The 15,070-nt window shown below is 38.7% G+C and overlaps 1 protein-coding gene across 1 annotated transcript; it reads right to left on the bottom strand.

Moving 5' to 3' along the window:
* Nucleotides 1-438: 438 nt before the first annotated feature.
* LOC130949937 (L-ascorbate oxidase homolog) lies at nucleotides 439-9,002 on the bottom strand. The gene is made up of 9 exons (XM_057878530.1): nucleotides 8,986-9,002; nucleotides 8,747-8,904; nucleotides 8,551-8,642; nucleotides 8,369-8,449; nucleotides 8,058-8,074; nucleotides 7,418-7,556; nucleotides 952-1,176; nucleotides 759-861; nucleotides 439-677 (listed from the first exon to the last, which is right to left on the bottom strand). Exons 1-9 carry the CDS (start codon nucleotides 9,000-9,002, stop codon nucleotides 439-441), a joined length of 1,071 nt encoding a protein of 356 aa, XP_057734513.1.
* Between the last annotated feature and the right edge of the window lie 6,068 nt (nucleotides 9,003-15,070).

Genomic DNA, 15,070 nt, shown 5'->3' with positions numbered 1-15,070 from the left:
ATCTAGTATAGTGATGCAGAATAGGTTAGGTTAAATTAAAGAGCATTTGTATAAGAACCTTAATAACTGATTATCTCAATCGATTTAAAAGGGAAAAAATGAAAAAATAAATAAATTATGCCAATTCAATTATATACCTACATTTGCTAGAGCAACCGACCATATGGTCATTCTCTTTAATTGAGTAGCCCTATCAATAAAGGATAAAAATAAAAATTTCTCAATGAAAGCACATCAAAAAAATAACTACCGGCAATATAGAATAATTTACATCAATCAAAACTTTATTTATACTCATCATACCAAATTGAGCAAACAAAATTCTGCATCCTTCATGTTATTTGGATTATATTCATGAAAAATTGCAACTGAAATTGACTATTGTTCTTGATATTATATTATGGTTAATAAATTCTGAAAGTGAGCCTAAGGATTATACTAAAAATTTTTGGTGGTGAGTACCCTTCTGGTGAATCTAGTGAAGACAACTATGTAGTAATCCTTTGGAGGTTGATCAATAGAATAGGTCTGTCCAAGATGGATGTCAAAGAAAGAGTAAGTGTTCTGTATGGTGTGAGACCCTTCTACCTCCACAAGTTTCATCTTGTGCCCTTGGATTCTCATGTTGATTGATGTTGTCAACCCCACATTTGATATCCGCAATCTATATGTATTACCTGCATGAAGAGTAGTAGTACTCAAATGTGTGACATGAAGAGTAATTACATAAAGAATACTATGTTATATTGGAAACCAACCTTGATGAACAGTGAATGTGATTCCATTCCAACCCCGTCCATTGATAACAAGTCCATCAGGAAAAGGAAGATTATGACCACGCCACAGGCTATGCATCAATCTCTATTATAGAGTAACATAGAAATAATTTAAGTCAAGGAATTGAAACAAATGCATCATTTAATATTGGAAATGGATGGTGGTTTTCCTTACATGATGGCCTCTCTTGTACCAATCTCCAGCAAGTATGATGTAGTCCTGAGCAGGAAGAGGAAAAGGAACCAGAATCCCTGGCCGGCTCCAGATCCTGATGGCGCCGAATCCTCCGGCCGCTTTTTGTATTTTAAGAGAAGGGAAGCAGAAGAAGCTTCCAATCTGGTCTTTGAGCTGAATAACATGAGTGAAGTTCTTCCCTGGTGGGATTGGACAGTGTAGAACCTATGCACAATTACTCAAGAGGGGGGGGGTGAATTGAGTAATTCAACAACAATGAATCTTTTTGCGAAAGTTAAAGACAATATACAAAAGTGTTATTGTACTAGTATTTTTCCAAGAGCTTAACTCAATTGCTAAGCATTTATAAGGAGCTTTTACTTTCCAAGACACAACTCAAATAAATTGATCAAGCTTTTCACCAATCGGACTTAAGCCACTCCTTAAGTACTTACGAAGCTACTTTCGATCACAATTTATTTGCTCAAAAGTAAAAGACAATAATATTGAAAAAGATGAGTTTGGAAGGATGAAAACGCTATTTAGAGTGGTTTGGCACAATCCTTGCCTACGTCCACTTTCTTTCTCAATCGCAATGAGAAGTTCCACTATTGCCAAGCTTCAAGGTGCTCGCGCAAAACCTTTACAATCGAGTCCTAGTTTCTAACACCTCACGGTATGATCACCACTCGTATACTAACTACTCCACTTAGAGATACCTTTCTCTAAGATTTGCCTTGAGTATTTAGTATACCTTTGGTATCCTCACCGACTATAGTGTTTATAACTCTTGACTCAACCTTGGAGATCACACTCCAATTACAAGGTGTACAAGAAAACAATTCTCAGAGAATTTGAGATGAAATGAGTACTCTCTAGAAGAGTGTATGATTACAAGTTTAGCACTATTGAACCAATTGATGTTGCTCTCTCAATTGTGTGTATATCACTTTAAAAATGTGTAGAATAAAAGAATATGAACAAGATAGTTTCCAAATACTCAAAATTTGAAATAAGGGCAATCCATCCATTTATAGATTCCCCAAACCTTAGAAACGTTGGGGAATTAATGGGATGGAGCATTTATGTCAAAACTAGCCGTTTTTTATGTTTTTGAATTATTTGCATCGATGCATAACACTTTGCATCAATGCAAATGTGTCTTTGATGCTGAAATTTGAATTTTCAGCTAGGTTGCATCGATGCAAACATCTTTGCATCGATGCAAAGTCGTTGCATGCTTTGCATCGATGCAAGATGAGTGTGCATCGATGCAAACCTTAAAGAATGGCTTAAAATCACTTCAAAATGCTTAGGATTGATCTCAAACTGTTGGAGTCAATTCCTATGCTTTTGTACCTTTGAAAACAAGTTTTTAAACCATTGGCTAGCATCGAATTGCAAGATGTGCATCAAAACATTTGTGAGTGTGTGTGAGAGATTTAGCAATTGGTTCTTAACAAGAAGTTACCTAAGTCTTAAGACACTATGTCTTCAAATGTTGTGGACTTGAGTTTCTTGTTGTGTTGTGTTGCTTTCAACTCTTCATCCTCAACGTGAATGTGGTTGATCTTTCAATCATGCTTGTTCATTCAAGTTGTTTGTTGGTTTGTCTTTCATGTCGTTTGTTTGGTTTGTCATTCATCAATCTACGAATACAAACTTCGCATACAAGCAACATGATTTACAATTTCCCCTTTTGATAATGACAAACCAATTTTGAGGATATGTATTTTAAATGATTTTGAAAGCAACAATAATGCACTTGTTTTATAGAAAGCTTTGGAGAAGACTTTTTCAAAAAAATTTGCAAGAGTTCCCCTAAATGTGTGCATTTGTTCCTTTAAAGATTTAGATATCAAAGTTTTGCTTAGCGGAAGTCTTTTTGAAATCATTGTTTCGCAAACTTATTTTCTTTTCAAATCCTCAAACTTCTTCTTTTTCAAAAGATCAAAACCTCAAACTTTTCTTTTTCAAAAGTTCAAAACTTCAAATATCCTCAAACTTTTCTTCCCCCTTTTGACATTATCAAAAAGAAAGGGAGTTTGAAATGCATAAAACAATGAGATATTCCCCCTATCAAAAAAGAATTTGATTTCTCTTTTTTTTATATATATAATAAGCATGCATAATTCCCCCTAAAGAAATGAAATATATCAAGGCATGCATATTAACTTAAAAATAGGGGTACCAAGCTATTTTGAGTTATTTCACCAAACAAGCATACAAGCATTAATCATTAAACAAAATTATGAAGGAAATATCAAAGTATTTAAACCATAATAGAAATCCTAACTTACTAGGAGTTAGTTTAACAATTCATATAATCAAAAATAAGCATAAAGCAATGAAAAGTGACTTGCTCAAAATGGGGTTTTGTTGCTCAAAATGCCAAATTCACTTGTTTTGTGTAATTTGGGTCGTGTTTGCATCGATGCAATGGTCTTTGCATCGATGCACATAGCACGTCGTGTGCTTTGCATCGATGCAAAGCTTGGTTGCATCGATGCAGCATGCATCATTTTGCCAAATCACCAAATTTTCATCCTTTGGTGGTTCTTCTTCAATCTTTGAGTTCCAACATGTATATACTCACTTAAACCATTATAAGCTTCAATTTGTTGATCTCCATTGTTTATAATCTTCAAATTCTTCAATCTACCTCAAGATTAATCACTCATTCATCAACTCATAAACTTTTCCAACGCCGATTACTTTGCCGTGTGTTGTCTCCATAGATCACGTTTCCTCCGTTTGTAGGCTCTATTGCGGTGAATTTGATTCATCGCCGGCATGTGTTGGAGCATCCACTATCAACATACCAATTTGTATCTTAGCTCCAATACGTACCTACAAAATAATTAAAATTCGTTTTAGGTACCCAAGGGAATTTGGGTCCTTGATGGTTAGTTGAGCATAATGCCCATAAGGTGCCCCTCTCGTATCTTGACTACGAAAGTTTATATGTTTAATTCTAGTAAAGCATAGGGTGCTATATGACCTACTTATTATAATAATGACATATGACATTTGGATTATGAATCCTATGCATGTTTCTAAATGGTTGCCTAGGTTGTTTCCTAAATGCAACATCTTTTGATCTATATACATTGTGAGTATAATTTCTAATGAAGCATGTTGAGGAGGATGATTAAAGGCTTCATTCCTTTTAGGCATGCTTACCTTTGGGCTTGCGGTTGCCTAATAGGAGTTTTAGCATTTTTAAATTTTCCTTTTTCAAACCCAAGCCTTATTATGAACATGCTTTTGGTTTTTCAACATTTTATCTAAGTTCTTGAAGATTCATTGAACTTAGCTAAAGTGTTCTTAAGATTTGTAATTTCATCTTCATGCATTTACAAGATTTGTATGGATCACTACTTGTGCTACACTATCTTTTCCAAGATTTTTCTAAATGAAGCATGTTGAGGAGGATGATTAAAGGCTTCATTCCTTTTAGGCATGCTTACCTTTGGGCTTGCGGTTGCCTAATAGGAGTTTTAGCATTTTTAAATTTTCCTTTTTCAAAACCCAAGCCTTCCTTATTATGAACATGCTTTTGGTTTTTCAACATTTTATCTAAGTTCTTTGAAGATTCATTGAACTTAGCTAAAGTGTTCTTAAGATTTGTAATTTCATCTTCATGCATTTTACAAGATTTGTATGGATCACTACTTGTGCTACACTTATCTTTTCCAAGATTGATATTCTCGTTTTTCAACATCTCATTTTGTTTTAAGAGTTCCATATTCTTTTTCTTTAGGAGAGAATAATCTTGGGTAAGTTTTGTGTATACCTCAAGTAAGGCATCATATTCATCTTGTAAATTAAAAGAAGTGGAGTTGTCATCACTAACCTTTTCTTCGTTTACCATTAAGCAAAGATTTGCAACCTCGTCGTCATCGGAGTCGGATTCATCCTCGTTCTCCCATGATATGTATGCTTTCTCCTTCTTCTTAAATTTCTTGTTTTTGTCCTCCTTTTGAAGTTTTGGACAATTGGGTTTGATGTGTCCAACTTCTCCACACTCATAGCATTTTGGTACCTTTGTTTTGCTCTTTCTTCACCTTTTGTCTATTTAGCATAGTCATTTCATAGGTGAGAAGATTTCCTCGCAGTTGATCAAATGTAAGTTGATCATAGAGCCTTCCTTCCACAATGGCGTTCACTTTGGAGTTCCATTTTGGTGTAAGGCTTGTAAGCACCTTGGTCACAATTTGTTTATCATTGTATTTTGTGCCAAGCATGCTTAGATTGTTGAAGATCTTGGAGAGTCTTTCAAGAGCTTCTTCAATGCTCTCTTCATCTTCATTTTAAAATTTTCCCATTCATGAACCAACATAAATACCTTTGATTCTTTAACGTGGTCGGTTCCTTCGTAAGTGATTTGGAGTTTATCCCAAATCTCTTAGCGGTTTCACATGTAGAGATCTTCATATAATCATGCTCGTTAAGTGCACAATGAATGAAGTTGATGGCTTTATCATTCATTGCCACTTTCTTCCAGTCATCGTCACTATATTCATCTTCTCCTTTCGGTACTTGCTTTAAGACGGAGACTCCTTCTTCTTTAGCGCTTGTTGTCTTGTTGGAATGTGATTTCATTCCAATTACTTTCCAAATTCTCACATCTTGAGAACGGATCCAAATTCTCATCTATTTTTCCAATAAGAGTAATTTGTTCCGCTAAAAAGAGGAGGTCTAGCGGTTGAGTTACCTTCGCTAGTGTTGTTGTTGTTAAAGCCTGTGCTTGCCATGATCTTTTCCCTTAAACGGTTAAGTCTTTCAAAGGGTTAAGCTCTGATGCCACTTGTAGAACCTATGCACAATTACTCAAGAGGGGGGGTGAATTGAGTAATTCAACAACAATGAATCTTTTTGCGAAAGTTAAAGACAATATACAAAAGTGTTATTGTACTAGTATTTTTCCAAGAGTTTAACTCAATTGCTAAGCATTTATAAGGAGCTTTTACTTTCCAATAGACACCAACTCAAATAAATTGATCAAGCTTTTCACCAATCGGACTTAAGCCACTCCTTAAGTACTTACGAAGCTACTTTTCGATCACAATTTATTTGCTCAAAAGTAAAAGACAATAATATTGAAAAGATGAGTTTGGAAGGATGCAAACGCTATTTAGAGTGGTTCGGCACAATCCTTGTCCTACGTCCACTTTCTTTCTCAATCGCAATTGAGAAGTTCCACTATTGCCAAGCTTCAAGGTGCTCGCGCAAAACCTTTTACAATCCGAGTCCTTAGTTTCTAACACCTCACGGTATATGATCACCACTCGTATACTAACCTACTCCACTTAGAGATACCTTTCTCTAAGATTTGCCTTGAGTATTTAGTATACCTCTTTGGTATCCTCACCGACTATAGTGTTTATAACTCTTGACTCAACCTTGGAGATCACACTCCAATTTACAAGGTGTACAAGAAAACAATTCTCAGAGAATTGTTGAGATGAAATGAGTACTCTCTAGAAGAGTGTATGATTACAAGTTTAGCACTATTGAACCAATTGATATTGCTCTCTCAAATTGTGTGTTATATCACTTTAAAAATGTGTAGAATAAAAAGAATATGAACAAGATAGTTTCCAAATACTCAAAATTTTGAAATAAGGCTTCAATCCATCCATTTATAGATTCCCCAAACCTTAGAAACGTTGGGGAATTAATGGGATGGAGCATTTATGTCAAAACTAGCCGTTTTTTATGTTTTTGAATTATTTGCATCGATGCATAACACTTTGCATCAATGCAAATGTGTCTTTGATGCTGAAATTTGAATTTTCAGCTAGGTTGCATCGATGCAAACATCTTTGCATCGATGCAATAAGTCGTTGCATGCTTTGCATCGATGCAAGATGAGTGTGCATCGATGCAAACCTTAAAGAATGGCTTAAAATCACTTCAAAATGCTTAGGATTGATCTCAAACTTGTTGGAGTCAATTCCTATGCTTTTGTACCTTTGAAAACAAGTTTTTAAACCATTTGGCTAGCATCGAATTGCAAGATGTGCATCAAAACATTTTGTGAGTGTGTGTTGAGAGATTTAGCAATTGGTTCTTAACAAGAAGTTACCTAAGTCCTAAGACACTATACTTGTCTTCAAATGTTGTGGACTTGAGTTTCTTGTTGTTGTTGTGTTGCTTTCAACTCTTCATTCCTCAACGTTGAATGTTGGTTGATCTATCAATCATGCTTGTTCATTCAAGTTGTTTGTTGGTTTGTCTTTCATGTCGTTTGTTTAGTTTGTCATTCATCAAAATCTACGAATACAAACTTCGCATACAAGCAACATGATTTACAGACAGTTTGTGCCTACAACTCCATCCTACCATGAGTTCCTCCTATTCTGTAATCCATTCTTGCATAATGCATAATATATCATTGTATCTTAAAAATATCATATTTTAAATGAATGATGTGATATTCAGATCATTTTTCCCTTCAAACCGGTGAAGATCCATTTGCTTTAACAGCTTTCTCCTCCAAACTATTATGACTTGTAACACATTTGATTATTTGCAAGGGTATCCGTGAAACAGAAAATTCCCTAACATAAGAGAGAGCTCTTTTCTGATCACCAATTCCCCTGCATTAACAAATTATTAGATACTACAAGTACAAAGAGAGAGCCATATAAACATGATACAATATTAAATTCTTTATACCTAAAATACTCTACAGCCTTATGAGTAACATTCAATCTGGTCAAGGAAAGGCCTTTGATGTACTTGGAATTTTCATAGTTCTAGATAACTCAAATACATGATCAAATTCAACCATCAAACTAGTTATAGATGTTTATGCATTTTGCACAGAACAATTATAATAGTGCAGACTGCAGTACAAAAAAAATCATAAAATTTTACAACCTTTGAAAAACTAAAGTCACAGTCACAAGTAACAAAATGTAGCATGAAACTGAAAATTTAAAACCAAATATGTAATAACTAAATACTGACCCAAAAAGTAAATATTCTGAAAGATAGATATTGAGCCAACAGCCCAACTCTTGAGATTCACTTCCAATTCATCCCCTGGTGTTTTTAAATCATTTGTAACCGCATCTATAGTGGGCCCTGAGAATTACCCATTAATCAAGATCCCCTACAAAATTGAAAGAAAGAAATCAAAAACTACAATGAGCTAAAACTTGTTCATATCAAAACACTATATTTAGACAAAATAGTAGAGCCTGTAAACTGAATTTTGTCATTAGGTTTTAGAACAAAATAGAAAACCTTGTGTTTCCTTAGGAATCAGAGTTATGAAGTAGTTCATAATTTCTATATCAGCTATTTGTCAAAATTTCATCTAGCATAAATTCTCGTCATAACGAAATATACGATGAGTGATTTGTATAGGTAATATATTTTCAGTAAAGGGAAATATTTAAAATACCTGTAATTTAGATTCGAAATCCTCTGGCGACCAGTGCATCAAACTACATTCATGATTCAGTTCAAGCTCTCCAGCCACAACCTGTAAGCAAGGAGAAAGGTCATCAACATGTCAACATGCCAATCTAGAATCTACAATAATATGAGCAAAACATAGCACTCTGAATATAGCAAACATCGTACCTCTCCAGCGCCAGTAGCCATTGCAGGAGCAAAGAGAACACTAGCTTTCTTTAGGAAGTCAGCTGCCTCAGGAGTATAGGGCATGTTGGAACCTAGCATTCTAATAATATATGGAAGTCACCATTAGTATTTTTGAGAGACAAAAAATATACCCAAAGAGCAAAGACATATTGCACCCATAAAGAAAAAAAAATACCTTCTACTAGTAGACGACAACTTGCATTAACCAAATTAATGGCATCAAATTGTTCAATTTCATTCTGCGAAGCACAAGCAAATGCAGCATCACACCTTTCATTCCAGGGTTTTGCTTCGTCATAATATTTGGACCGAGCATAGGTCTTTGAATAGTCTCTACATAAGCCAATGTTATGACTTATTAAAAATGGATGAAATTTTCTATAAGGAAACCAGAAAACAAAAATTTGAAAATACACTCCAAAATTTTCCATGCCAAGCTAGATTCCACATCAACAAAAGCAAAAAAAAACAACAAATTAGTAAATCCAGAGCATAAATTCACCAAAACAAATGTCAAATCAAAAAGAAATTCTACCAAACTACCGTGACTAGCAAAAAAGATGAAAATTCAATAAGTAAATCAAAATAAACAGAGCAATTAATATTATGAACAATATTCATAAAGATTAATTAAATAATACACAGTACTTTCCTTACTTACTTGAAATCTGTAACTAAATCTGAAGTCAGTACTCTACCTTTTTCTAATACTAAGCAAGCAAGTGGTTTTTCTTTCTTTCTTTTAAATTTTGTTTTATCTAATCACATTGTAAAACTAATGTGTCAGACTAGTTGAGTTAAAGTAATATGATGAATTGATTATGCTAATTAGGTTTAACAAAGAGCAAATTCAAATTTTCACGATGAAAATAGAAGATACAAAAATTGCAAAAATAAATATAATAATCAGAGAAAGATAGAGAGGAACTTACAAGAAGCTGCGACAGCGACGCGCTATGGCGACGGGCTCACAACGACTTCGACCAGCAAAGACGTTGCAACGACGAGTCCGTGGAAGAAGAAGAACTTACATGCAGATTCACAAACCAAAATGTGATATATATATATATATATATATAGAGGAACCTACATGAAGAGGATAGCGTGGCGGCAGGCTCGGGGGAGGAGGAAGAAGAAGAAGAAGCTCTACTCTCTGCCTCTCTTCGTGACCGTGACTCCGTTATGGTCTTTACTCTTTGGGCGTTGGAGGAGAAGAAGAAGAAGTGTCAGACTCTAATTCTCTGAAGATTTAGGGTTATATTTTGGGAAAATGAGCGAATCGAGTAGGGACGCGGGAAGCAAAGGCGGGAGTAGTTTTTGGTTGATAAGAATCGACGAATATTTTGTTGATTTAGTTAAAATAAAAATCAATACTCTATCCGTCTATTTTATATAGTAAATCTATACCGTTCATTCAATTAAGAAAAGAAATTTTTATCGTCTAAATTTATCGACGACAGAGACTGTTGATATTTTAATTATTAAAATAGACAACCAGTCCATCGATTTTAAAGAAAAAATTTTTCGTTCTTTGACGATAGAAGGAGAGTGTTAAAAAATTGTCAAAATAATAGACGACATTATCGTCGATTTTAATATTTTATTTTTAATCACCCCTTTTTTATTTTATCGAGGGCAAACTTAACCGTCAATTTTTAGCGTCGATAATTACGCTATTTCTTGTAGTGTAATAAATCCATCGATAAATCTAATAGTACTCAATATTTTTTTTTTGGTAATGATAGATATAATGGTGATGATGATTGGATTTCAAATATGGTCAATTATGACATATACCAAGGTGTTAATGGGAAATAGGCATGCAAACTAACTTGCTTCATGTTGTATTGTCCAGAGACTAAATTGATTCATTTAATTTTTTTAAGGACTAATTTAAGTTACGCGTGATTTTTTAGAAACAATTTGAGCATTTATCCATTTAACAACTAATAAGCGACAATCGTATAAAACAAAAATAAGAGAGATTAATGTGTATTATAGTTGTTAGTTGAACTGAAGTAAATTTCGTTCTTTAATTAGTGAAGGTATCAAGAACCTGAACCAAGAAGACTCAGAGATCTGATGAGAAGTGTTCATACCCTGACCGGGGTCCTCCAACTCGGCAAATTCGCAAGAGGTCCGACCTTATCCTAAAGCTCACACCTAAAGGTCGGACCTCGGACAAAGAGCAAGGAAGGCCCATCAAAAGGAACGCAGCCCAAACCTAAAGGCCGAAAAAGGCCTGGAAAAGGCGGTTCCACAAAGATAAAGATAAAACTCCCAAAGATAAGATAAGATAAGAATATCTTATCCAGGGAAGATCACTGCCAACTACTATAAATACACTGGAGCACCCAGGTATGGCATTCATTCCAAATCTACACATATCTGCTTGGACCCATGCTAACTTAAGCATCGGAGTGTCATTGCAGGTACAACCACCAACCATTCTACATACCAAGCTCGGGTCACCGAACCCCCACCACGGGCCTCTCCAGACGACCGAGCTGCACGTTTCAGGCAAACCCTCGGAACATTGGCGCCGTTGCCGGGGACCTGGAAGTCATCCCTCTACCATGGCGGACGACCCTCTCAACGATGAGCACGCTGCATCCGAACAAGAGGACGAAATTGACACCGGAGAACGACCGGACAGCCCTCTATCACCACGTACTCCAGGAGGAAACAAACAGAATCGCCCAAAAACGTCACTCCCAAACAAGGATCCACAAAATTCCGAAAGAGCGAAGAGCTTGGAAATTCTAGAAGCAGTCCGGGCACAACAAGACCGACTAAAACAACTCGAAGAGGACATAAAGAAGCAGAAAGAAACTGAACAAGATCTGAGAAGAGAAACTCGAAAGCGCAGAGAATTAGAAGAAAAACTGCAGAAAATAGAGGCCAACCTGAAAGACCGAACAGAATGCGGCACCACCACCGAGGGCAACCACGATCCCTTCACGCAAGAGATCATGAAAGAGAAGGTACCGCGAAACTTCAAACCACCCGATATGGACCTCTACGACGGCACCACCGATCCAAGTCATCACCTCAGCAACTTCAGAAGCAGAATGTACCTAGTCGACGCCTCCGACGCGATTCGGTGCAAAGCCTTCCCCACCACTCTCACCAAGTCAGCCATGAAGTGGTTCGACAACCTGCCACCAAGATCAATCACCAGCTTCGAAGACCTAACCAAAAAATTCCTAACAAGATTCTCTATTCAAAAGGACAAGACAAAACATGCCCCCAGTCTACTCGGGATCAAACAAGGTGACCAAGAAACTCTCCGAAAATACATGGAACGATTCAACAAAGCCTGCCTGGACATACAACACTTGCCCACTGAAGCAGCCATCATGGGACTAGCAAACGGCTTAAAAGAAGGACCGTTTAGCCAATCCCTATCCAAACGATACCCGACCTCCCTATACGAGGTACAGGAGCGAGCGGAAAAATATATCAACATGGAGGAAACCTCCCAGCTAAGAGACTCTTCTAGGAAGGAATCAACCTACCCACTCCGAGATCGGGATCGGGAACAGAAAAAGAAAGAAGAACCCAACTCGGACAAACCACGGAAGTACCACAGCTACACCCCCCTCCGAGTCTCCTTGGTAGACGTCTACAGAGAAGTATGCCACACCGAAAAGATCCCACCGCCCCGACCGCTAAAACACAAGAAAGCAGGGAGAGATCGGTCCGAATACTGTGAATATCACAAGCTCTACGGTCATTCTACTAACGACTGCTACGACCTAAAAAATGTTATAGAAAAGCTAGCCAGAAGGAAAACTCGACAGATACATAGCAGAGAAAGGAGAAGAGACCAGGAAGAGAAGGCGGGGAGACAATGAAGATCGGGCCGAACAAACCCCACGAACACCTGAAAGACATGTTCACATGATAAATGGAGGTTTTGCAGGCGGAGGAACATCCAAATCCTCACGAAAAAGACACCTCAAAGAAGTCTATCACATCCGAGAAGACAGTCCCCTGCCCGAATTACCTACTATTTCATTCACCCGAGAAGATGCTCAAGGGATAATTCCCGGACACGACGATCCAATGGTAATCACCATTATCCTAGCAAACGCCAACTTACATCGAACCCTGATTGACCAGGGAAGCTCAGCAGATATCCTGTTCAAAACGGCCTTCGACAAACTCGGGCTTGAAGAAAAAGAACTAAAGGCCTACCCCACCGACCTATTTGGACTAGGGGATACTCTGATCCACCCCTTAGGATACATCTCGCTACACACTATCTTTGGAAGAGGCGAGCAATCTAAAACATTAAGCATCGACTACATTATAGTCGACGTCACTTCAGCATACAATGCCCTCATTGGGCGACCAACCCTAAACAGACTGGCAGCTATAGTCTCGACCCCACACCTCTGTATGAAGTTCCCTACCGCAAAGGGAATCTCTACCCTAAAAGGCGACCAAAAACTAGCACGGCGATGCTACAACGAAAGCCTGAGCCTAAAAGGGAAAGAGGTCAACACGATAAAACTCGGACGAGTTCAATCCCGAGAAGATCTCCGGCCGCAGCCAGAGGGAGAAACCGAAAAAGTCCAGATTGGGAACACACCTGAAAAAATAACAAGCATAGGAGTAAAACTCGACACAGGCCTAAAAGAGGAACTCATAACCCTCTTAAGGGAGAATTCCGACCTCTTCGCCTGGAAAGCCTCCGACATGCCGGGCATAAGTCCCGACCTGATGTGCCATAAGCTATCGGTTTACCCGGGATCCCGGCCTGTCCAACAAAGACGCCGGAAGCTCGGACCCGAGCGCATGCAAGTAATAGAAGAACAAGTACAAGCACTGCTAGATGCAGGGTTCATTAGGGAAGTAAAATACCCCCTATGGCTCGCAAACGTGGTCCTGGTAAAAAAGCCCAACGGAAAATGGAGGATGTGCGTCGACTACACAGATCTCAACAAAGCCTGCCCCAAAGACCCATATCCACTACCAAACATCGACGCATTAGTAGACGCAGCCTCAGGCTATAGATATCTCTCCTTCATGGACGCATACTCGGGATACAATCAAATCCCAATGTACGGACCCGACCAAGAAAAGACCTCGTTCATAACCCCAAGGGCAAACTACTGCTACGTAGTAATGCCCTTCGGGCTAAAGAACGCAGGGGCAACCTACCAGAGGCTAATGAACAAAGTGTTCTCAGAGCACATCGGACTACAGCTGGAGGTGTACGTCGATGACATGCTGGTAAAGACACAAGAAGACAGAAACTTGCTGACCGACCTCGCCAGTGTTTTCGGCACCCTCAGAAAACACAACATGAGACTTAACCCGACAAAGTGCACCTTCACCGCAGAAGCCGGAAAGTTCTTAGGCTTCATGCTGACTCAAAGGGGCATCGAAGCAAACCCGGACAAATGCCAAGCGATACTCAGTATGAAGAGCCCGACGTGTGTCAAAGAAGTACAACAACTAAATGGAAGGCTAGCCGCCCTATCAAGATTCTTGGCGGGATCAGCGATAAAGTCACTACCTCTCTACTCACTCCTAAAGAAAGGGAAACCCTTCTCATGGACCCCGGAGTGCGAAAAGGCCTTTCAAGACTTCAAGGAATTCCTCGGGCAGCCACCAATCCTAACCCGACCTCTAAAGGGAGAAGAACTCGTACTATACCTCTCGGTTGGAAATCGAGCAGTCGCTTCAGCGTTAATACGAGAAAATGACCAAGGACAACACCCATATACTTTGTAAGCAAGGCACTACAAGGGGCCGAATTAAACTATCAGAAAATAGAAAAATTCGCCTACGCCCTAGTGTTCACAGCTCGGAGGCTCCGTCCCTACTTTCAAGCCCACACCATCAAAGTCCGGACAAACCAACCAATGAGACACATCCAAAAAACAGATCTGGCAGGACGAATACTGCAATGGGCGGTGGAACTGTCCGAGTTCGACCTCCACTATGAAACCCGGACTGCCATAAAATCCCAGTATCTAGCCGACTTCATCGCAGAATACACGGAGACACCTGGAACCCCACTCTCGTGGAACCTGTATGTCGACGGGTCCTCAAACAAAACAGGAAGCGGAGCCGGGGTTATACTCGAAAGCGACCAAGGAACGCGGATAGAACTATCCCTAAAATTCGAGTTCCAGGCTTCGAACAACCAAGCCGAATACGAGGCCCTACTAGCAGGTCTAAAGCTAGCCGAAGAGGTCGGAGCCCAAAAAATCACGATCTTCAGCGACTCCCAGGTCGTCACATCACAAGTAAATGGAAGCTACCAGGCCAAAGACCCCACTATGAAAAAATACCTGGACCAAACACAGGCACAACTACACCACTTTTCAGAGATACAGATTCAGCACATACCTCGGGAACAAAACGCCCGGGCGGACGCCCTCTCAAAGCTTGCCAGCACCAAGCCCGGAGGCAACAACAGAAGTCTCCTCCAGGAAACCTTACAATCTCCCTCCGTGCTAAGAGAGGAAGAAGCGCTAAATAT

The sequence above is a fragment of the Arachis stenosperma genome, chromosome 9 (assembly GCF_014773155.1).
Source record: "Arachis stenosperma cultivar V10309 chromosome 9, arast.V10309.gnm1.PFL2, whole genome shotgun sequence".
Classification (NCBI taxonomy): Eukaryota; Viridiplantae; Streptophyta; class Magnoliopsida; order Fabales; family Fabaceae; genus Arachis; species Arachis stenosperma.
The sequence above is the reverse complement of the archived record's forward strand: the minus strand, read 5'-3'. Positions and strand labels throughout refer to the sequence as shown.